The sequence below is a fragment of the Canis lupus genome, chromosome 37, assembly GCF_003254725.2.
Source record: "Canis lupus dingo isolate Sandy chromosome 37, ASM325472v2, whole genome shotgun sequence".
Taxonomy (NCBI): Eukaryota; Metazoa; Chordata; class Mammalia; order Carnivora; family Canidae; genus Canis; species Canis lupus.
Window position 1 is genome coordinate 7,431,070 of NC_064279.1, and position 25,607 is coordinate 7,456,676.

A 25,607-nucleotide genomic window follows, 5' to 3' on the forward strand; every position below is an offset into this window, starting at 1 on the left:
CTAGTCTTTATACATGTGAATTTCTGCAGTTCTGTAACTACTACATATTTGCATTTCTGTGTTCTATGCCTTTCACTAAATACCCTTTCCTTGTTTTTACACTGATTGTATTCTTAATAGCTGCCATCTCTCAAAGAATTAAGATACTAAAACGTATTAAGCCTTTCCTATATTATTGGAAATTAGGTTGTTTCCAGTTTTCCACTAAATTTTTTAAAATGTTGCTGTAAAATATGTATAGTCTTCCTTATTCTTTTTTTAAAAATTTTTTTAGTCTTCCTTATTCTTATGACTTATTTCTTTGATATAAATTCTCAGGAATAGGATTATTGGGTCAAAAGGGTATGATTTAAGCTTCTTGGTATGCATTGTCAAATTTGCCTTATAAAAAGAAGAGACCAATTTAGGCTGCCACATGTGAGAGATTTTATATACATTTTCAATTGAGAGACTTGAGCCACAGCTAGTTTTATTTTCAGATGCTTCTTTGTAGTCAGCTACTCAGTATTCTCCTTATTTAACTATCATCATGGCAAATTACCCCTTGCCAAAGACTACTTGGGGTTTGTATTTCTCTGAAATGCTTTTCACAGTCTCCATGGATTTATGGGGAGGAGTGTCTGTAGCTAATGTTGCTCAGTTACGACTTTTATTATGCAAAAAACCCAAACAAAACCTCACTATTAGCTGCATTTTATGCTGAGCTCTTTTTCTGGAAAACAAATGCAACATTGAAACTCTGGCCCTAGCAATATATGTCAACTCCACACCGTTTGAAAATCCCAAACTTACTGATACTGTTGAATTTTGAGAAACAGCAAAATTTCCCCCAAAGTGGTAATAAGAGACTGTTTCTTTTTTCTTTTTCTTTTTAAAAGAATGCTTCCAGTCTAATCTCATTCTAGTTTGACCTTATCTTTGCTTAGAAGAAAAGACTTGGATGAAGTATATTTGATCCTTGAACAACGTGGGGGTTAGGGGCATCAACCTCTCTCCCCACTGCAGTAAAAAATCCACATATAGGGGGCGCCTGGCTGGCTTAGTAGGTAAAGGATGTGACTCTTGATCCTGGGGTTGTAAGTTTGAACCTCAGGTTGGGGGTAGAGATGACTTAAAAATAAAATATTTAAAAAAAATCTGCATGTGCTTTTGACTCTTCAAAAACTTAACTACTAATAACCTGCTGTTAACTGGAAGCCTTGCCAAATATATAAACACTTAACTAACACATATTTTCTATGTTATATGTATTATATACTGTCTTCTTACAATAAAGTAAGCTAAAGAGAAAATGTCATGAAAAATATTATAAGGGAGAGATAATACATTTACAGTTTTGTACTATATTTATCAAAATAAATCTGCTTATAAGTGGACCTGTGCAGTTCAAACCCATGTTGTTCGACAGTCAACTGTATATTGTAACTTTTGGGAACAATCATTAGGAGACATGGGTTATGACTTAGGCACACAGAGAAGAGACTAGCAGCATACAGAATAGGCTGTTCTTTGGGAAGTACAGAATATGCTAGGAAAGGCAGTGGCTTTGGAGCCAAAGAATTCCTGGGTTTAAATCCCACCTCTACTGTAATAGCTGATGATACCACCTCATAGCTGGTGACTTTAACAAATTTTTAAATTCTCTGACTTTCATTTCCTGTCAGGGACTTTGTGACGGATAAACATGTTGATGTGTATGAAGACCTCCTCTGTGCCTGCCACTAGAAGGAGTACAACAAGTGTGATTTCCTTCCACCTCTTCTATTCATTTAATGAAAGGTAGGGTGGAGTTAAGTGGGATGGAAATGTCTCAGACCCTAGACTATCTTCTAGAGAGAAAAGTCAAGGGAGAGGGTACCTAAGAATACAGAGGAGGTTTCTGGGTAATGTTCAAAGTGTGTGGTTCAGGTAGAAAATCCCATGAGGGAACCAGACCTAGAAGTATGCAAAGATGAGGAGGGATCAGGGCAGAATTATTCTTCTTGAATACAAAGCAGGAGGATATCAGGATAGGATGGTGAGTAACCTGGAGTGAATTCTTTCCAACCCATTATAGGATGGAGCAAGTCTGAATGCCCTAGAATGTGATGTTTGACCTAGAGCAGGCTTCTTGACCTTTCCTAATAGGGTAAAACAGCAAATGAAGCGATGGCTTCTCAAAGGCTGACTATCTTAGGACAGTCTCTAGAAGCCCAGGTAAGACTGGAAGTTCAGCATCTTCCCATCTCTTGGGGACGTCCTTAGAATAAGCTCCTCAATTTGAAATATGTCTGAGACCACGGTGTCCCTGGTTTTCTTAAGGCCATTCTGATTTTTTTTTTTTTTTACAATATTAAGTTTTATTTTTTTTTATATTTTCTATTTTTTTTTAGTTTATTAATATATTTAAGTGATCTCTATACCCAATGTGGGGCTTGAACTCACAACCCTGAGATCAAGAGTTGTATGGGCCACAGTAACTTCTTGCAAGATACATCCACGAAGGCAAAAGAAACAAAAGCAAAAATGAACTATCGGGACTTCATCAAGATAAGAAGCTTTTGCACAGCAAAGGATACAGTCAACAAAACTCAAAGACAACCTACAGAATGGGAGAAGATATTTGCAAATGACATATCAGATAAAGGGCTAGTTTCCAAGATCTATAGAGAACTTCTTAAACTCAACAGCAAAGAAACAAACAATCCAATCATGAAATGGGCAAAAGACATGAAGAGAAATCTCACAGAGGAAGATATACACATGGCCAACACGCACATGAGAAAATGCTCTGCATCACTTGCCATCAGGGAAATACAAATCAAAACCACAATGAGATCCCACCTCACACCAGTGAGAATGGGGAACATTAACAAGGCAGGAAACAACAAATGTTGGAGAGGATGCGGAGAAAAGGGAACCCTCTTGCACTGTTGGTGGGAATGTGAACTGGTGCAGCCACTCTGGAAAACTGTGTGGAGGTTCCTCAAACAGTTAAAAATATACCTGCCCTACGACCCAGCAATTGCACTGTTGGGGATTTACCCCAAAGATACAGATACAGTGAAACGCCGGGACACCTGCACCCCGATGTTTCTAGCAGCAATGGCCACGATAGCCAAACTGTGGAAGGAGCCTCGGTGTCCAACGAAAGATGAATGGATAAAGAAGATGTGGTTTATGTATACAAGGGAATATTCCTCAGCTATTAGAAATGACAAATACCCACCATTTTCTTCAACGTGGATGGAACTGGAGGGTATTATGCTGAGTGAAGTAAGTCAGTCGGAGAAGGACAAACATTATATGTTCTCATTCATTTGGGGAATATAAATAATAGTGAAAGGGAATATAAGGGAAGGGAGAAGAAATGTGTGGGAAATATCAGAAAGGGAGACAGAACGTAAAGACTGCTAACTCTGGGAAACGAACTAGGGGTGGTGGAAGGGGAGAAGGGCGGGGGGTGGGAGTGAATGGGTGACGGGCACTGGGGATTATTCTGTATGTTAGTAAATTGAACACCAATAAAAAATAAATTAAAAACAAACAAACAAACAAAAAAAAAGAGTTTTATGCTTTTCCAACTGAGCTAGGGCCATTCTGACTTAAAATGTGTCCTGCAAAAAAAAAAAAAAAAAGGTGTCCTGCTATTTTCAGAACATCTGTGAGATATGGAAATATTTTTTAAAGACTTTATTTATTTATTCATGAGAGACACAGAGAGAGAGATAGGCAGAGACATAGGCAGAGGGAGAAACAGATTCCATGCAAGGAGCCCGACGTGGGACTCGATCCAGAGACTCCAGGATCATGCCCTGAGCCAAAGGCAGATGCTCAACCGCTGAGCCACTCAGGCATCCCAATGTGGAACTCTTTTTGCTCTAGAGAATCTAACCATAGTACAATTAAAAGAAAGAGGTCTGAAGTCTTACAGAGGGGGCAGCTATTTGGCAGGGTGAGTGCCTCATAGTCTCCAGTGCTCCTAAGGTAATTCTATTTACTGAGCTGGGATAGAATATTTGCCAGGGTGCCTGGGTGGCTCAGTTGGTTAAGTGTCTGCATTCAGGTAGGGACATGATCCCAGGGTCCTGGGACCAAGTCCTGCATTGTACTGGGCTCCCTGCTCAGCAGGAAGTCTGCTTCTCCCTGTCCCTCTACCCCCCAACCCCACCCCTCTCTCTTACTTTCTCTCTCTCAAATAAATAAATAAAATCTTAAAAAAAAAAAAAAGAATATTTGCCTTGTAGCACAGATTCTAAAAGGATTTGACGGATGATGTCATTACAAGACCAAATAGTGTTTCAAATGCCCTGGATGCTCAAAGGACAGGGCCTATGTCTTCTCTTTCCTACAGCAATTTTCATTCAAAAAGTTAACTGAGTAAATTAGTATTTCATTGAGAGGAATTTAAGATTTTTTTTTTGAATTTAAGATATTTTTAAGAAATATCTACACCCAACATGAGGCTCGAAACTACAACTTCAAGATCAAGAGTTGCACGCTCCACTGAGCCAGCAAGGCAACCCTCTTAGGAAAGCTCTTTAAGGTAGGCAGAGAAGATATTATTTTCCACATTTTAGGGATAAGGAAATTGAGACCCGGAATTTTTCAGAGTTTTGTCTTGGGCCTCCTCTATTTCCCATAATGTACTATCTCTTCAGCAAGTGTAAAATGAACTCAGTAAAGCCCTAATTACAGAGAAGAGTGGCCTAATTTAATTCTATTCTGACTGGAAAACTTTGTAATGAAAGGATAAGCACAGACTATTTTGCAGAAGTTCAGATACTTATGTAAGCATCTCTCAAATGCATCATTTCAGCTTTTAATATTTAGGAGTTGTAGTGGAGAATAATGAAGGAAATAAAGACAAGTGTTCATTTTTCCCCCTGGGCCAAATTAGACTATTTAAACAGACCACAGAGGTCCTGGTGTTTCGCAAATGGAAGAAGAGACAGGAGCAACTTCTTGACCCACAGCATTTAAGTGTCACATTTACAAGATGGATCATTGAAACTTTGCCTTAAAAGATATGCCCCAGGAATTCAGTTAAGAGTGAACAACATTACTTAAAATGAATAAGCACAAAAACAAAATTAAGCAGTTCTATCATGGTTTGATAATATCTTTAGTGATATCTATATATATATTTATTTGTTTTTAAAGATTTTATTTATTCTTGAGAGAGAGAGAGAGAGAGAGAGAGGCAGACACACAGGCAGAGGGAGGAGCAGGCTCCATGCAGGGAGCCCGACGTGGGACTCGATCTCGGGTCTCCAGGATCAAGCCCTGGGCTGAAGGTGGTGCTAAACCACTGAGCCACCCAGGTGTCACCTTTAGTGATATTTAAACTTTTAGATTTTTGCAGGAAGTTATGAGGACAACATGAACTTGTGCTTGGTCCAATATTTGCTTATGATTTCAAGCGTCTTTGAAACAGAGCTGGAGCACTTAGAATTTATGGGTGGGTAGGAGGAAGTCCTCCTATATTCTTTAGAATATAAAAACCAAGATCATGGTTAATGGTCCTGTATGAATTGTCATGTCTGTGCAGTTGCTCATGGTTAGTCTCAGAATTCCTACTTGTGTCATTCTCCCACCCAAATGCCCAAGCCACCACTTCTGCCTCTTTCCAGGCGCTCATCTTTTGAAATCCATTTCAAGGGTGACCTCTTTCAAAAAGTCTTCAATGATCCCTTAACTGAAGAATAACACCTCCTTTTTGGGCCTTCCATGGAACCCTCATTAGGAGCTCAGTCCCTCCACCACGTCCTGTTGTTGCTGGTACACGTTTCCCTCCTACAAGGTCTAAGCTCCCTGAGGATCTTGTCTCCCCATCTCTGCATCTTCCATGTTAATTAGCAGAAAGTCCCCTTTCTAAATGGTGCTCAGTAAATATTTGAAGACTCAAAGACTTTATAAAAAAGTGGTAATTTGGTTTCTGTGATAATGTATTGATGTCCAGAACATGCACAAAAAAAAATCGTAACAAGTGAGCAAAGTCTTGGAGGCGAAAATAAAAGGCTTCTTAGGTGATGTTCATGACATTTAGTATGACTCTTTTAAGATTTAACTATTCCTTCTTCTCCTCAGAAAACTTACCCTTTAGGCACACCAGCTTATAATAACTGTAGCTTAGACAATTTTATGTTAATTGGAGATATTAAAATGTCTCATGTTACACCCAAATTTAAAAATAATTCACTTCTCCCCTTCCCCAGCTGCTTCAGGAAAGAGGAAGATTTTCTTAAACAATATACTAAGAAGGGTAATGATAGATACATTTGCCTATTTTAAAATTAAAAACTTCTGTTAATCAAAAGACATCATAAAAAGAGTAAAAAGACAAGCCACAAAGAATTAGGAAGGATAATTGCAACATATCTAACAAATAAAGGTCTGATATCCAGTATAAATAAAAATTTTCTTATAAATAGAACTTTAATTGTGGGCAAAAGATTTAAATAGATGCTTTACAAAATAAAAATCCAAATGGCCAATAAACATATGAAAATGTGCTCAATCTCAGTAGTCACTAGGTAAAAAAATTAAAACCACACTGAGATCATACTGTATGCACACTAGGGTGGCAAAATTTAAAAATCTGACAAGATTTTTCTTGGAGCAATGGGAACTTCATATTCTGCAGTTAGGAGTGTAAACTGCAACATTCCACTTGGAAAGAGTTTGGCATTTATCTAATAAAGCTGAAGAAATGCTCTATGACCCCACAATTCCACTTCTAGATCTATACTCTTGAGAAACTCATGCCCATGTGCACTAGGATCCTTGCTCATGTTCAGGACAGTACTGCTCACCACAGTCAACCACTGGAGGCAACCAAGCCACCAGTAAGCAGGATGGATAAATAAATTGCTACATGCAACAGCAAGGGTAAATCTTACAAACAACGCTAAGTAAAAGAAACAACACGTAGTAAAAGATACAACACGTGTATATTAATATACATATATATTAATATACATAGTGTATATTAATATACATTATATATAATATACATAGTGTATATTATATACATATATACATATATATTATGTATATATAATATACATAATGTATATTAATATTTACTTACATATATATATAAAATTCCATGTGTATCCAATTCAAAAACAGACAAAACTAAATTGTATTGTTTAGGTATGCATGCATGAGTGAACAAACACTTAGGCAAAGCAAGGAAGTGATTATCCTAAAAACTGGGATGTTACCTCTGAGTAAAGGGAGTAGGAAATACACGGGGTACTTCTCAGATGCCAGCAACAGACGGACTATTTCTTGTCCAGTGGAAAGTACGCAAGTGATTACAATTCCACCCATTTGTGTTTTGTGTACTTCCGACGTATGTGTTGACGACAAATTGTTTTAAGACTATGTGCAATGGTGACATGTGGGAGACTGTAGATTTACACATGATAAAAATGCTCCCTCCCCTTTCACATTTATTATTTGGTAAAAATCAGTCTTGAATTCTTTGGGTTTTGAATTAGAAGAGGTCTTTAGGAATTCATTCACCTGTATTCACTTTTCTTTGAATATATCCTGCACTTTCCTGTTATTTTGTTTTGTTTTGTTTTGCTTAAGATTGCCAGAAAGAGGAAATAATTTATCGTATGCATACTTCAACTTTTCACCTTCTAAGCCTGTGGCAGACAGCACTAATTGATCACTGCATTCTTTTTTGCTAACCCTGGTTCTAGTCTCAGAATCCTTGGTTTTATAGTGTTCCAGGCAGCCACTACCAACAGATCACTGCTGCTATGTGAGACGAAATGGAATAGTAAATAGTTACCTCTATCTGCCGCTGGAGTATTTCCCTCTCTAAAACTGATTTTGGAAGATCTATTCTTTCCTAAAGGTCCCCCTCAGACACCACAGTTTTCACAGACCTGACCTCTTCCCTCAATGAAGTCATCAAGCATATTCACCTGCCTTATGCTCAACTCTTCATTATTGCTTCTTCAAGAAGACTTTTTAGATATTTCTCTCCTAATTCCCCACATCCCCCATTAAATTTTTATAAAAAGATTTTATGTATTTATTAATTTGAGAGAGAGAGAGAGAGAGAGAGAGAAGGAGCAAGTGGAGGGGCAGAGGGACAGGGAGAAGCAGACTCCTCACTGAGCACAGAGCCAGATGCAAGGGTTCTTTCCTAGGACCCTGAGAACGTGACCTGATCCAAAGTCAGACACTTCACTGAATGAGCCACCAGGTGAGATGTGCCCCCATTCCCACTTTTAAATTTTAGCATGCACCTTTATAGCTATGTACTTTGTCATAAAGTTCCTTGGCCTTATGACTCTGGTTTGTTTCTCAGGGTCATACATTAGTATAAGTGTGTTAAAAACTAAAAAGAGCACTCCCACAATTTAGCTCCTCCCAACCTCTCCACCTGATAAAATATTAAAAATTTAAGTTCAGATGAGGAAGGGATAACTGCAAGTATTCACAATAGACAAATTGACTATTTTTTAAAACATGGCATTATCAAAATGCTGGTCACTGTAAGATTATCATGAGCTTAACTTTGAATTACACCATATTGTTTCTATAGAATTTAAATTAGAAAGGGAAGAGGGACGCCTAGGTGGCTCAGCAGTTGAGGTCTGCCTTGGGCTCAAGGCGTGATCCCGGGGGTTGGGGATCATGTCCCACATGGGGCTCCTTGCAGGAAAGCCTGCTTCTCCCTTTCCCGGTGTCTCTGCATCTCTCTCTGTGTCTCTCATGAATAAATAAATAAATAAAATCTTTAAAAAATTAGAAAGGGAAGAGAACTGCATTAGCATGGACTAGATATGAAGCCCTAGCCTTTCCCTCCACTGTGTATAAATATGAGGCTCCTGCTTTGGTTGCCACACAAGGGCAGAGAGGAAATCATTGGGGCACTTAGTGTCTCATATGACTACATAGAATTCTAGTGTTTCTGGGCTATGGTGACCACAAGGCTGTGGAGTAGAGGGGGTGGAGCAGGGGATGCAGAGGGAGGGAGCAGGGCCCCTGATATCACAGCAAGAAAACTTTTCTCCTTTTGTTATTCAGATCCTGTTCTTAAGGACTAGATTTTTTTTTTTTTTAAGATTTTATTTATTCATTCATGAGAGACAGAGAGAGAGAGAGAGAGAGAGAGAGAAGCAGAGACACAGGCAGAGGGAGAAGCAGGCTCCATGCAGGGAGCTGGATGCAGGACTTGATCCCGAGGCTCCAGGACCATGCCCTGGGCCGAAGGCAAGTGCCCAACCGCTGGGCCACTGGGGCTGCCCAAGGACTAGACTTTTTTGATATTCTCAGAACATTATAACTTGATCCATAGTACCCAAAAGCCCCTGCTTTTAAATTCTGTCTTCTGAGACATAAATGAGGGTGTACAGTTTTTTCTATATTGTGTTCTAAATGCTTTCTCTCTCCGTAAGGCTATAATCCAGTCTTTCTGATAGTACATCAGAATCACCTTGGGTTCTTGTTAAAATGCTCCCTCCCCTCATCCTTTTCCTGATTATTCTTCAAGGAGAGGGGAATGACCCTGCTGTTTGAGGTAGCCACACAGAGGGAACTTTGGCTCCTCTTGCATTTTACTCTGGTCATTATTTTAGGGTTAGCAATATTATCTGCTGGTTCAGCTAATTTGATCCTCTACCAGATTTGCCCTGAAGAGTTTAATGTCAATTTTCACCTTGATTTCTTGAAAAGAAAAGGATTGGGTCTATTTGTATAATTACATAGTGATAATGATTAAGAAGGGATGCTGGCAAGTTTTCACAGCGGACAACAATAACCCTGGAATAATGTAGCGCTATCTGATTACCACATTATGATGTTTCCATGGCAATGTCGCTTTAAACATTCGTGGTGTGATATTGCCTAGGATAATGAAGCAACAACCTTAGTGTAAGGACACACTACGAAAATATTTTTATGCAAACCAGTAGCAGGATATATTTGAGTAATGAAAGAAATGAGGGCAAAATGCCTTATGTATAGACCATTCAAGTTATGGTTTAGGTAACAGGAGAGTGGGCAAAAGTTGAAATTGCTTAAGACACTATTGTGTAAGAGACAAAAATATTTAACTGGCAATAGTTCTACATGTTTTCTGACATGGGGGTCCCAAAAGAAAGTTCATGACTCATATTAGTTTTTCTGGATATGAGTATACTTATAAGCTTTTATCTTTAGAGTGTTGTTATTTATATTTGTTCCTTTTATTGGCTCATAATCCTCAGTGCTGATTTAGTGTATAGTAAACTACAGTATTTACATCTTCTAAAATATCCTGATTTAGGACAGGATCACCGTTGCATAATGGGTTTCAACTTCTTGGGGATTTTGGTTCTGCTGAAGGATTAGTTCCCACAGAACAGCTCTAATTTATTAGCCTACTTTCCATAGCCCCTGCATGGGTACTTTGCAGGTATGGTCTCGCTTAATCATCATGATAGTCCAGTAAAGTTGATATTATTGTACCATTTTCCAAATGAGGAAAATGAGACTTAAGGAGGTTAGGTGACCTCTCAAGTTCACAGGGCTAGTTCATGGTAAAGCTATAATTAAAATGAGATCTGTTTAGCTTGCAGCCTAGACTGTTCTAGTTTTAGACTAAAAACTTTCTGGCTCCATCCTCTATCTAGACCAAGATGAACTGTCTGTAGTATTTTTCTTTATATTTAAAGATGACATAGCTGACAGTGAATACTACCTTTGTGTTTACTTAAGCAGCTAAGAAAAGTATGTGACTGTCACAGAGAGCATATTTGGACAAGAATAAGAAGGCAGAGAATTAACAGGTTTCATCAATATTTTTTGTTACCAGATAATAACCATGAAATTTTACGTTCACCTTATGGCATCTACTTTATAGGCACCTGAAAGGACCCAAGTTATAAAACGTAAAGGAACAAAATAAACATCAACATTACACAATGTTCCTGGCATATGAAAGAGCAGTAGACATTGTTTGTTCTAGTATGTCATGTTGCGTAAGTGTGATTATTGTTAAAAAGCATTTTTCTACTATCTTCTATCCAGGGTAAATTGCAGATTCTAAATGGTGACGCTTTTTAGATCTCATTATTATGTGAAGGTTCCATCTAACTTTGACAGTCTATATTCTTCATTTTACTGCTCCTGTACAGCCTATACTTGCTTAGGTACATAGGTTTGACCTGCCTCAACCCGAATGTAAGCCTGGTTATGTACTAAATTTAGCTTAACCAGCCTAGGCCCCTTCAGGACAGACACTATATATAGCTTACACATCTTTCTATTAACTGGTTGATTTTTTTACTTTTCAAAATTGTTTTTTTAAATCACAGAATAAATATGTATTCCTTGTAAGAAGTCAAATCACAGAAAATGTATAAAGACAAAGTAGAAATCCCCACTTTCCCTGTTCCCCGCCCACAATCCCAAGAGCTGACCATTCACTAGAATTTGCTGTGTAGCTTTTTAGTCTTCATATACACCATTCCATTTTTTTAAAAGATTTTATTTATTTATTCATGAGAGACACAGAGAGAGAGACACACAGAGAGAGACACAGACACACAGGCAGAGGGAGAAGCAGGCTCCATGAAGGAGCCCGATGCAGGACTCGATCCCAGGTCTACAGGATCACACCCTGGGCTGATGGTAGGCGCCAAACTGCTGAGCCACCCAGGGATCACCTACACCACTCCTTTTGATAGACATTTATATTGTGTCCAATTTTTTGCTATTACAAACTGTTATTTAATGAGCAGTCCTGCAACTAGTCCTTTTGTTAGTTTTAAGTATTCCTAAAGATGAGCCCTCACGATGAGGGTCTGAAAGTGCTGCTCTGACTCCACAGTACCTCAAGGGGTACTAGGGGTAGAGGAAGCTGGGATGGTGGTGAGATAGTGGTGCTACCTCTGTTTCAAAAACAATGTACAGGCAGCCTGGGTGGCTCAGTGGTTTAGCGCTGATCTTCGGCCCAGGTCGTGATCCTGGAGACCCAGGATCGAGTCCCACGTTGGGCTCCCTGCATGGAGCCTGCTTCTCCCTCTGCCTGTGTGTCTGTGTCTCTCTCTGTGTCTCTAATAAATAAATAAAATCTTAAAAAAAAAAAAAGCAACAGTGTACAGCTACTCCTCATTCCTGCAAGGCTCCTGTTCACTGGGGGCAGCCTATGACCTTATGCAGTTTGACACTCAGGACAAGGTGGTTAAGTGAGGTGTGGCTTCAGGTTCCACCACCCTCCTGCTTCACTTTAGACTTGAGACCTCTTCTTTCCCACCTTTGGGCTCAGTCCCAAAACCAACCAGAAGCAGGAGATGTTGAAGGGGCTCCAGCCCATGTTTTCTGGCTCAGCACCCAGCCCTGTAGGCTAGCTACCTAATCAGTGCCCAATCAGTCATTCGTACCACTTTAAGAAAAAATTTTGACATTTTTATTTTAAGTTGGCTCCACCCCCAACGTGGGGCTTGAACTCAGGACCCTGAGGTCAGGAGTCACATGCTCTACTGACTGAGCCAGCCAGGTGCTTCAAGAAAAATTTAGACTCATGACAGCAGAATCCCTAAAATGGGAGGGAAGTGATAACTGTATTTTTCATTGGGGAAAAAGGAACAGGAAAGGTTCAGAATTCATAGTACTTTTAGGAAGAGCTAACTGTAATGGGCTAGATGACCCCCTAAGTTATACACCTATGAGAACCATCAAAAAGAGATGAGAAGCCCAAAAACACAAATTATTCTGAGGGAGGGTGAAGAGTGAGATAGATCAATGCTTGGGCATGACTGTGAGGGGTAGAAAGGCAGGGAAGAGGAGTTCCTTTCTCACTACCTCCTGCAAAATTCCTCTAAAGTTAAGGAGCTTCAGGGGCTTGTGAAAATGCAGATTCATGGGTCTCACCCTCAAAGCTTCTGACTGTTCCATTGGGGTGGGCCTCCAGCATTTGTATGAGCATAGGCTCCCCAGCTGGTTTATGCTGCTTGGTCTGAAGACCAAATCTTAAGATCTGCTGTACTGTGACCTGACAGGTATGTCATAGATTTTTTAAAGTTGGGAAATAATGCTTCAGGGAGTTGTCACTCATAATTTGAGAATAGTTACCAATAGATCTCTGAGAAGAAAAGTAGATTAATTGCTTACTTCTAACCCCTCCTTTTAAAGCCTGAGTACCTTTACTCTGTATCAACCTTCGTCCCTCTTCCTGCCTGAAGAAGATGTGGTTTTATTATAAAGTTTGTGGGGAAGTTGGGATACTGGGCAGGAGTGAATTGCTAAACTGAGAAAAGCAGAGAAGGCTGGAGGGTGGGTGAGACGGAGAAAGGAGGCGTTGCCGCCTTTAGCTACACCTGACAATTAACAATGTTAACCTGAGGGTCATTGAGGCTGCTGAAGGGGACGGCCAGGGGGACTGTGCTGTTCTCTGCTGGCAGCCTTGGCGTATGCAGGACTGCCTTGGCACTCAAGCATTTTCTGGAAGCCAAAGAAGGTAGAGGGAACATCTCTGAGTCCAGGGGATAGCAAAGCACTTTATACAGAAGACTTACTTGATTTCTTTCTCTCTCATAAAAAAAGGTACGATTCAATTTTTCCTTCCCAGGAAAGGAAATGGGGAAAGTTAGCAAAAGGAGAAAAGGAAAGGTTGGTGAAGTGATGCCATTTTGGTTCTATGTGGGCACTTCATCTGAGTGGAAATAGCTAACAAGTCTGTGCTCTGGGTGGGGGTGAGAGGGACTCAGCCCCCTCACCGGAGGGGAGGAATGGAGGCAGCAGTGCCTGTGAGTCTGCATCCAGGCCTCCCTGGCCCCCACTGACCAGGGCTGTGCACCATGGGGAGGGTGCGTTTGCACACACAGTGCCGAAGAGGAGGATGAAAGGTCTACAGAGGGGGCAGAACTGTTCTGTTTGCAGATTGATATAGACTCAACCTTCACTTCACGGTCAGTGTTGTGAGTGGCCCTACGCTGGGAGTCAGTCTCCTGTGCCCCTGCATGGCTGGGCCGTGGGAACTTGAGCATGCCCCCAGGAAGGAGAGGTTATAGCTTGTACATCTATAACTTGAGGGGATTAGGGCAGCTGATCTCCAAGGTCCATGAAATCAGATTAGAATTTCAATGAAATGCTTTCTGTAGACATTACATAAGCAATTGTTGAACTGAGTTATCTAACAAAAGAGCTATATTTTAGGATTAAATGAGGGTTTGTAAGGATCTTTTGGCATTACCTGTCATGTCTCAGTATAGGTGTAGGCAACACGCTTGTCAGGAGCCATCCAAACTCAGCCAGAGTGTGCAGCAGAGGGCCGTAATCCGTTTTGATTTCACACCCCTGAGTAAATAAGCATAGGAGCTCATAGCCTTAATGGCAAGGACAACCAGCTACACAGGTGATTACAATAAAGGGTGATGGGTGTGACGGTAAAGGGAGTTCATGCTCCATGAAATACAATTTCACCAGCTGCACTTCCTGGGCTTCATTTTCTGCTACTTGCTGCTTTCTAACCATTGAACCAAGGCAGAAACACTGGGGATCAGAGTAGAGAGAGGTTACCATATGGTTCTCCAGAGTTTGGGCCTTCCTTCTGTCTTGTTCCCTTGGTCTTGTATAGGCATCAGTCTTTAAGGTATGGGGCTTGGAAATCGGCATTTTTAAAAAGCTCCCTTGTGATTTGGATCCAGGTAGTTTACAGACCAGAGTAATAGAAACACAGGTCAAAGGTTTGGGAAGTGAGGACAAGAGTAGGAAGTGAAGACGGGGGAGTGAAAGGTGAATGGGGCTTAGATGCAGAGTCATTTCCCTGCTTTTTACTCATTTGCTCATTTGGAATTGATTTTTATTTGGAGCTTTACCTCTTTCCCCAAATCCTTTCCTTCCCCTCAGTGGGATTTCTGATTTCTTTGAAACCTCTCTCTATGCCCTTATAAGGCCAGAAAGGCAATCGTGTTCATGGAAGAGCCTGTCAGTGAGGGCCTCATACACACAACACAATATACCTGAATTCAGTCTGTACACCTCAAGGGCAGTCCATTCGGGGACATCTGAATTCAGAGTGCACAACATCAGCAGCAATGTCATCTCTGATTAGGAAGGACAATGCTGTGTGTACATATTTGGCCTGGCGAGAGAGAGAACACCTTTTGGATATTTTTGCCTTTGAAAGTCAATTCACAAGGTAAAAAAAAGTCACACTGGTTGCTTGGAGATAAAATGGTAGTTATTGACTGAGTTTATTTTCAGTTTCAGCCAGTTGTCATGGCATGTGTAAAGAGAATCTCAGTGCCAGGGAACTTTGCTTAGGATTAGATTAGAAAGTCAAGTCTTTGGGAATCTACTGCTATTTAGATAAAGGTAATTCTTTTGCTATCTTATAACAAAGTTGAACATTGAGTAAAGGAAATCACCCTTTCACAAATCTGAACAAAGTCTGTTTTTGAACTTGTGATGAAATTCTGAATCTTGCACAAACACATGTTTGAAGGATGTTGCATGTATTAGGCAATGAAGATCTTTATCATGTAAAACTAAATATAAAATTAAAGCTAAATTGTCAGAAAACTGCAGTTTACCTCAATAACGGTCCATTGTTCTACGACGATGGCATCATTTCCTTTCCTACTGGAACCAGGAACTCCAGAACCTTCTTCTTCATAGATAAAGAATCCTTCCAAAGATTTAGGCAAATGGTCCCCTGTGAGGAAAAGGATACAATTAAGAAAAGATGCAAATACTGAGTATCTCTTAAGATCATTTAAATCCCTAGATAACTGTTTTAGGAAGCTGAAAGAAAAGCACTTGTATTGCCTGAATCAATAACATCCTCCTTCTCTTTGAAGGTTATTATTTTTTTTGGGGGGGGGGGAGTTCAAGATAGTTTTGCGCTTCACTGAATTAAAATCACACTGGAAATATGAAAACTACAATAACAAAAACAAGATAAAATAAAATTGTACAATGAGAAGCAAGTGGATTTCCTAAGCCAAAAAAGCATCGGGAAATGATCTTGACCTTGAAATCAAATTTTGGTTTCTAATCTGTATGTTTATGCATATTAATCACACCATTAAGAGAGAAAACATAAAAAATGTTAATCCTTGAAATTACAGTTGTGATATTAAAACGAATGTGAGGTAAGATTACTTCAAAAAATACAAACACAAAACAATTCTTTACTTCCATGATGCTTTAAAAAAATAATAAAAGAATGGTAACAGGAAAATACTAAACAGAAGTCATTGTCAAAAGAATTCCTGCTGGGAAGGAAGTTTTAAGGGAGGGCCTCTCTGACATTTTCTTGAATAGTTGACAATAACCAGCTGGCGAAAACTAAACTGATTTTATGGACATTCTTTTGTCTCTTATTTTGCAATAGGAGACAATTTTCCCATGGTCGGTCATGTGCTGGTTAAACATTTTGGTTTGTTATACTGCATGGTGTCGTATCAAAGTCTCCGGGCTGGACGGTTATCTAAATTATAACTTATGAAGTTTTCAAGTGACCTCTTAGGTTTAAAGATAAAAAAGACAAACATAATTTCAGTGTAATTCTCAGTTTTTATTTTTATTAACAGGCTATAAACTTTAAAAGAAAATCCTTAATATTATTTCCGTCATTTACAGTTAGGGAACTTACTATAAGAAGCACTTACATTGTTCAGACTGGCTCCCAAAAACCCAGTAAAGTTTAATTAACTAGTTGGAATTAGTTTTCTAATTACAGTATATGTACATATTCTACTCGCTTTAAATGTACTTATCCATTGTCACCCCAAAGTGACCAGGGGAAGTAAATCTTTCTGATTGTAAGTTCAGAGCATCACAAGACTATCTTTAAAACTACGCATGCCCCAAGCCCTTTTTTTAGAATGGGGATATGAATTTTAGAAATAACTATATACTGTAATAATTATGTAGTTAGTTAAAATCTGCCTCTTATTTACTTTGGCCTTATGTAATGTGAGAACCATCAGTTTTGTGGCTCTGTGTTTTCTTATTCCCGCTATTGGGCCCTAATACTTCTAAATTTCTTTTCTGGGGATCCCTGGGTGGCACAGCGGTTTAGTGCCTACCTTTGGCCCAGGGTGCGATCCTGGAGACCCGGGATCGAATCCCACATCGGGCTCCCTGCATGGAGCCTGCTTCTCCCTCTGCCTGTGTCTCTACCTCTCTCTCTCTGTGTGACTATCATAAATAAATAAAAATTAAAAAAAATAAATTTCTTTTCTTAAAAAAGATTTTATTTATTTATTTGAGAGAAAGCGTGAGACAGAGAGACCGTGAGCAGGGGGGAGGGGTAGATGGAGAGGGAGGAGCAGACTCTGCTGAGTGGGGAGCCCAATGTGGTACTTGATCCTAGGACCCTGGGATCATGACCTGAGCTGAAGGCAGAGGCTTAACCGACTGAGCCACACAGGCACCCCTTTAAATTTCTTTTGGCTTAAAAGAATGAAAGTGTGGTAGGCTCATACAATGCAATACTACACAAGAATAAAAAAGCTGTGTAGCAACGTGGGTGAATTTCAGATACTATGTTGAGCAAAAGAAGCCAGACACAAAAGTATATATATACTGTATACTTCAACCTATGTGAAGTTCAAAAACAGGCAAAATCAATCTATGGTGATGGGTGTCAGAATAATGCTTACTCTGGGTGGGAGGCTATCGACCAGGAAGGGTCATGAGGTGATTTTCTGGGATGTTGCAAATGTTTTGTATCATTTTTCCCCCTCTACATTCCTTCCTCCCAGCTTTACTGAGACATAACTAACATATGAAGAGAATCTATATCTTGAACATTTGTGTTCTATTCAGCTGTACACAAAAGATTAATGCACTTTACTACCTGGACATAAATTTAGGTTCCTCCTTCTCACTTTAGAGCTCCCAGAGCCCAGGCCGACCTGGCTCTTTTTATTTATTTTTATTTTTTATTTATTTTTATATATTTTTTGTGCATATAAAATTTTTCTTTTCTTTTTTTTTTAAGATTTATTTATTTATTTGTGATAGACGTAGAGACAGAGAGAGACAGAGAGAGGCAGAGAGAGAAGTAGCCTCCATGCCGGGAGCCCAATGCAGGACTCTATCCCGGGTACCCAGGATCAGGCCCTGGGCTGAAGACAGGTGCTAAACCACTGAGCCACCCAGGGATCCCCCTAAAATTTTTATTTTCAAATTGAGGCTTATTTAAAAATAACATTTAGGAATTTATACTCACAGGTCATGTTATAGGTAATATCCAAAGAAGATAATCAAAACATATTTTTTGAAGATTTAGTATATGTTTGGTATTAAAACTAATAATAATAATTTTGTTACTAAATCTGCACAAGGTTAGCATTAGCAAGATTAAGATTAGACAGTAGATTTCTGGCTAATGATTATTATAGACAAATATTCAGGAAAATTTCAACAATTACCATCAGTAAAATGGTCCATTGTTGGTCCATGGGCCCATGCCAATCCCCAGAGCCACTGATGAAGGATACTTACACAGGAGAAAGAACTGGTGGCAAGGCAGGGTGGAAGGGAAGGTCTCATGGAGGGTGACTGTTTGGGTGCCTGGTGTGATAAACCTTTCAGGTAATTGAGTGAGGTGATAATCTAAACAATTACTTAACTGTTCCCGAACTGAGTCACTTCTTAACAGTACAAATTCCAGAACTTCTCAGCCAGTATGTCTTGCCCCACAGGTATGCTGAGAGCCTGTCACAGAAGTGCCAAGATATAGGGTGCCCCCTGCAGCTCAGAGAAGCTTTATCCTCTTATACCTGTATGCCTTATAATATTACCATTTTCTATGTGCACATAATATGCAAAAGTTATAAGGCATTGGCCTGACACACTGTTTCTTAATTTTTTTTAGCCAAATACCAATAGCAAATGAAAGTATACCTATTTCTGTATCTTTGAAGGATGGTCTCCAACTACAGTTTGAAGTGATTTGTGGCAAGAATAGGGTTTCTTTAAAGTCTAATGTTAGGGCACCTGGGTGGCTCAGTGGTTGAACCTTTGGCTCAGGTTGTGATCCCGGGGTCTCTGGGATTGAGTCCCCCATCAGGTTCCTCATAGGGAGCCTGCTTCTCCCTCTGCCTATGTCTCTGCCTCTCTCTCTGAATAAATAAAATCTTAAAAAAAAAGGAGGCCTAATGTTATACTTTAAAATCCATGCAAACTTTGCGTTCTTTTCAAATAGATTTTTATTACGTAAAAAAGTACAGTTCTCCATCTCCCCATCTTAAGTAATAGCAAGTGAGATTCTAGGAAGAGGTTTATCTTGTGAACCTTTGTACTGCCTAGAACAAGGCTAAATACCTCCAGGTACTTGGACCCTGGTTTGAGAAGCACAAGCTTAAAGGATTCTCAGAGAATGGTTTACTTGTCTGGACATGTGCTCTGACACATTCATTTCAGCTACATATGACATTGACATTTCTGTAAATGTAAGGAAAGGTAACATTCCGTTTTAGTATATTTTGTCCATTTGTAATTTTTTTTTTTTGGCATTAAACTGCCTAGAGATGGGCCTTGGACCATGTCTGAGAACTGGAGAGCACATACAGCAACTCTCAGTTGAAGATCATTCATAAACATTCTTTCTTCAAAACAAATCTCAGCCTGTTTATTTTTCTCTATCTCTACAATCCTCTCTCTATGGACCAATGCAATGGCCTCTTAATAGCACCTGCCTTTCCATTCTTGCCCTCTCTCATCCACTTTCCAAAATGAAGCCAAAGAGGTTTTTTGAAAAATGCAAATCAGGTCATAACTCCCTCTTAAATCTTCAATGACTGATTTGGAATAAAAATCCTGGTAGGATGGGGCACCTGGATGGCTCAGTGGTTGAGCATCTGTCTTCAGCTCAGGGCGTGATCCTGGGGTCCTGGGATCAAGTCCCACATCTGGCTCCCCACAGGGAGCCTGCTTCTCCCTCTGCCTGTGTCTCTGCTCTTTTTATGTCTCTCATGAATAAATAAATAAAATCTAAAACAAAACAAAACAAGACCTGGTGGGATGGCAAAAAAAAAAAAAAAAAAAAAAAAGAAAGAAAGAAAAGAAAAAAAAAAAAAATCAATCCTGGCAGGATGGCAAATTGGTTAAGACCACACACACCACCTAGGTGCCCTCCTGCCCCAAAATTTTCTAGTTGCATGAGCATGGGTACATTTTAAAATATTTCTGTACTTCAGCTTCCTCATCTGTAAAAGGAAGATCATAATCATACCAACTCATAGGGTTGCTGTGGGAGTAAATGAGTCATAAATGTAAAGTGCTGAGAACAGTGCTGGTATATAGTAAGTACAAATACATATTAGTTAGGTCCTTTTTAAAAAAATATTTTATTTATTTGACAGATATAGACAGTGAGCACAAGCAGGGGGAGTAGCAGGGAGAGGGAGAAACAGGCTCCCCACTGAGCAGGGAGCCCGATGTGGGACCTGATCCTGGGGCCCCAGGATCATGACCTGAGCCGAAGGCTGACACCCAACGGAGTGAGCCACCCAGGTGCCCCTAGCTAGCTCTTGTTGCATTATTTTAAGTCCAGCTGCTGCTTACCTCTTCCACCTTGTCTGGAGTCATTCTCTCTTCCTACCCTGCTCCAGTGACACAGGCCTTTTCCCTTTTCCTCTTTCTGGCCCTAGGGTTTTTGAACATCTGGGGGTGTTTCCTTTGCCTAGAATGGTCTACCACTGGCTCCTGAATGCTGGCTTCCCAGTCTCAGTGTGATTGGTGCCTCATCAGGTGGGACCTCCTGCCCCTCCTTATGATATCATGTTGGGTAATGTCACAACACTTCTCTTAATTTTGAAATTAGACATATGTTTCCATACCCATTGCTGCCTGACTGCCTTATGCCACATGGCCAACGTTTTGAGAGTAGGGAAGACGTCCATTTTGCTTATCACTGTAAGCCCAATGCCTGGCACAGGGCCTGGCATATACATATATGTGAAGTGAATTAATACAGTCCTCATTCTGATAGTTTGCCTGCTAGCTGCACACAAGCATTTTTATAGGGGTGAAGAGATCAAAATGAATTTAAGTCTGATAATTCATAAAAAATCAAAATGTAGCCTAAAGATGTGGGTGCACTAAAGGTGGGAAGAGACTATTCTCTGGCAATGATAGGGGCATTTATAGGCTAATAAAGTATTGGGAACTCATGGTGGTGTGTGTGTGTTATACCAGCTGGCAAAGCTGCTCATCTCGGCCTACTGGACCTCTACACATTCTGGTAAAATAAAGTGTTTTGTCTTTGTTGGCTCAACTGGGGAAACCTGTTGTAGACTCTCCTGGGACCATTTGGAGGTTTTTACCCTACAGTGCAATCCCCTTGTGCATATGCAGTGATTCCAGCAGAGGACCAGTTTGCTGAGGGCCCAGGGATGCTGGAGGAGGTCAGATACAGGAGGCCACTGCAGTGGGAACCCTCAGGCTGCAAGAACAGCAAGAGGACTGCTGGGTGCCTCTCCTGTGGGGCTTTTTTGAAGCGGAACAGGCTTTGAGAGTGCGTGGGAAAGGGCACTGAGGAAGAATTTCACAGACCTTACAACCTCTCCATTGTGACCCCAGCTAAGGAGAAAACTTTTTAAAACGTTTTGTTTTCCCTCTCCCTGTTTCTAGAGGAAGATACTTTATAAAATGAGATTTGTGGGGTAATGTATTTAAATGTCTGTGCAATGTCTGGTTTTGTACTTCTTTTCCTTGTGATAGGCTGACTTCTGACAATATTTTGGAAGAGGATGGAAGCAAGACAAAACAAAATACGCATTGTCCTCCATGTGCTTTAGCTGTCAGGCATCAAATAACCCAGAACAAAGCAACCAATTCAGCCCTGCTTCCTCTGACTTGCTTCTCACAGTGACACAGGCATGGGTCACAATTTCCCCTCTGCAGCTTCCCTGTGTACTCGTAGGGAAGTCCTGAGTGACACACCCAGTTGCCAGACCCCACAGACCGTGGTGGCTCATTAGGGGCTTGGCATGGCCCTCAATGTAAAATGTCTAATGAGACATTCCAGAGCTGCTAAGAGGGAGAGATTCTCCCCTGGGCTCTCTAAATAGCTTCTGAGGCTTTGCGAACAAAAGCCCTACAGAGCCTCTGGCTGGCAACTGCTGGGGCTAATTTTATTTTCACCAGGCAAGGCCCAAGGCAGGGGATGTCTGAAAGAGATTTTGAAAAGAGTATTTTTCGTTTTTCCTTCAGCAGTTAGTCACAAACCAAAATTTGAAATGGCTCCAACTTAGACTTTTTGGAAGGAAGAGAAGGAGAAAGAGAGAGAGAAAGACATGAAACATAAACTGACCCCTAAGTAGGTGATCCATATGGAAAGTACTGTGACTGTACACAGCAAGCCACAGGGAAGAAAACTAACAGCAGAAACTAAACTCTGGCAGTGGGCGAGGCACTGTGGAGTCATTTTGTACGTACTGTATCTTACTAAATGTTCACAGCAGTAAAGTAGGGAATAGTTTTATTCGCCTTTTAGGAAAATGTGGCTCAATAAGTTCCCTAACTTCTCTAGATCACCCAGTTAATAAGTAGAGGACAAAGGATTTAAGACCTGGTTTATCTGATCCTAAAGTCCATGTTCTTCTTATTGGATTTTGCTTTTTCCATAAAAGACCAACTTGGAAGAAGTTTCTAATAACCAAAAATACTAAGGAATATCTATTGAGCACTTGCTATGGGTTGTGTGTTATAGGCCATATTTCTGGGTCTTCCAATGGGCTAGATCTTTATTCTTGGTTTCTAGTTAAAAGAACCTATTGGACCATGATTCTTGGTAATTTTAGATAATTATCCAAAGTCTTTAGTTCTATTAGTTAAGGTGTCTCTGTATCTTACTAAATGTTCACAGCAGTAAAGTAGGGAATAGTTTTATTCGCCTTTTAGGAAAATGTGGCTCAATAAGTTCCCTAACTTCTCTAGATCACCCAGTTAATAAGTAGAGGACAAAGGATTTAAGACCTGGTTTATCTGATCCTAAAGTCCATGTTCTTCTTATTGGATTTTGCTTTTTCCATAAAAGACCAACTTGGAAGAAGTTTCTAATAACCAAAAATACTAAGGAATATCTATTGAGCACTTGCTATGGGTTGTGTGTTATAGGCCATATTTCTGGGTGTTCCAATGGGCTAGATCTTTATTCTTGGTTTCTAGTTAAAAGAACCTATTGGACCATGATTCTTGGTAATTTTAGATAATTATCCAAAGTCTTTAGTTCTATTAGTTAAGGTGTCTCTGACTTAATGATAAGCTGATTTTCTTTTTTCAATTTTTAAAAAGTTTTAATTTAAATTCTAGTTAGTTAAAAATAAATAAATAAATAAATAAATAAATAAATAAATAAATAGATTCTAGTTAGTTAAGCATATAGTGTAGTATTGGTTTCAGAAATAGAATTTTAGTGCTTCATCACATAATATATAGCACCCAGTGCTCATCGTAACATGTGCCCTCCTTAATACTGATCACCTATTTAGCCTATTCCCTGCCCACCTTGCCTCCAGCAACCCTTAATTTATTCTCTGTAGTTGAGAGTCTCATGGAGCACCTGGGTGGCTCAGTCAGTTAAGCATCTGCTCAGGTCAGGATCTCAGGATCCTGAGACTGAGCCCCGCATCAGGCTCCTGCTTTTTCCTCTCTCTCTGCCTGGCCTGCCCCACCCCATGCTCTCTCTCTCTAATAAATAGATAAAATCTTTAAAAAAAAAGTCTCTTATGATTTGCCTCCCCCTCTTTGTTCCTCCTTCCCTTATGTTCATCTGTTTTGTTTCTTAAATTCCAAATATGAGTGAAATCATATGGCATTTGTCTTTCTCTGACTCATTTTGCTTAGCATGATATACTCTGGCTCCAACCACATTGTTGCAAAAGGCAAGATTTCATTCTTTCTGATGGCTGAGTAACAGAATATTATGCACATATATACCCAACAGAATATTATGTATATATATATCACATTTTTATCCATCATCAGTTGATGGACATTTGGGCTCTTCCCATAGTTTGGCTATTGTTGATAATGCTGCTATAAACACAGGGGTCCATGTGTCCCTTCAAACAGTATTTTTGTATCTTTTGGTAAATATCTAGTAGTATAATTGTTGGATCATAGAGTAGTTCTACTTTTAACTTTTTGAGGAACCTCCATACTAAATGATAGTCTGATTTAATGATAATAAGGTATATTGAGGTTTCATTTTATTAGCTTTCTTATTCTTTCCTCTAACCTCATTGAGTTAGTTAATTATCCTGGTTTTCATTGCCTTCATCCTTCCTAATTTACTTTTCAAGTCTCCTAACTATGAATTTTTCTTTTCTTTTAGCACTAATCTCTTTTTAAAAACATTTTCCCTAGAAAGTAATTTTTTGGAAGTTTTGTTTTTGTGATAGACATGAATGATTACATATCCTATTGTAATTAAAAGAGGAAGGCTAAGGGAAGTTGAAAGATAAAGGGGGGGCAGCCCGGGTGGCTCAGCGGTTTAGCGCCACATTCTACCCAGGGCCTGATCCTGCAGTCCCGGGATTGAGTCCCAGGTCAGGCTCCCTGCATGGAGCCTGCTTCTCCCTCTGCCTGGGTCTCTGTCTCTCATGAATAAATAAAATCTTAAAAAAAAAAAAAAAGAAAGAAAGATAAAGGGGAAGCAGAAATAAATAGAGTCAGTATCAGTTTTTGAACCAAAGATTATCTTTCTTTTATGTGTCTGTATACATGTGTGTGTGTGTATGTGTATATATAATTTTTTAAAGATTTTATTTATTCAGAGAGAGAGAGAGAGAGAGAGAGAGAGAGAGAGAGAGGTAGAGACACAGGCAGAGGGAGAAGCAGGTTCCAAGCAGGGAGCCGGACACAGGACTCATCCTGGGTCTCTGGGATCACACCCTGGACTGAAGGTGGCGCTAAACCACTGAGCCACCCGGGCTGCCCTATGTTTAAATTTTTATTTAGGGATCCCTGGGTGGCGCAGCGGTTTGGCGCCTGCCTTTGGCCCGGGGCATGATCCTGGAGACCCGGGATCGAATCCCACGTCGGGCTCCCAGTGCATGGAGCCTGCTTCTCCCTCTGCCTGTGTCTCTGCCTCTCTGTCTCCCTCTGTGTGACTATCATGAATAAATAAATAAAATCTTTAAAAAAAAAAATAAAAAATAAATTTTTATTTACATATTTGACAGAGAGAGAGAGAGAGAGAGAGCACAAGCAGGAGGAGCTGAATGGGAGAGTAAGAAGCAGGCTCCCCACTGAGCAGGCAGCCAGGTGATGTGGGGCTCTATCTCAGGATCTTCTGGGATCTTCTTGGCCTGAGCCGAAGGCAGATGCTTAACCAACTGAGCCACCCAGGTGCCCCACAAAGATTATTTTTCTATACAAATTTTTAGAGTCAGCTGTAGACTAGAGAACATGGTAGGTAGTGCCTGAAATTGGGATAGTGTATACATTTGAATAGTAACAATCAAATGCCATTATAATCCTCCTAACCAGGCTGTTATAATGCATCTTATTTGGAAAATCCTAGTCAATCACAGTGTTTTGTCTATTCTTGAGAGTTACAGCCCAAATAGCAAACATTATATTATATTTTTACCACACACGACAGTTAAGCTTTTATTTATTTATTTCATTTAGCATCATAATATCTTTAT

General features: G+C 39.9%; 1 protein-coding gene across 4 annotated transcripts in view; it reads right to left on the reverse strand.

The window, feature by feature from the left end:
- Positions 1-25,607, reverse strand: part of RFTN2 (raftlin family member 2) — a 68,113-nt gene that overhangs the window by 13,411 nt on the left and 29,095 nt on the right. For all 4 annotated transcript variants that reach the window (XM_049106562.1, XM_049106560.1, XM_049106563.1 and 1 more), the window contains exons 6-7: positions 15,528-15,649; positions 14,186-14,289 (exon numbers count right to left, since the gene is read on the reverse strand). In XM_049106562.1, coding sequence (XP_048962519.1) covers positions 14,186-14,289; positions 15,528-15,649 — 226 coding nt within the window. The remainder of the gene's footprint in view (positions 1-14,185; positions 14,290-15,527; positions 15,650-25,607) is intronic.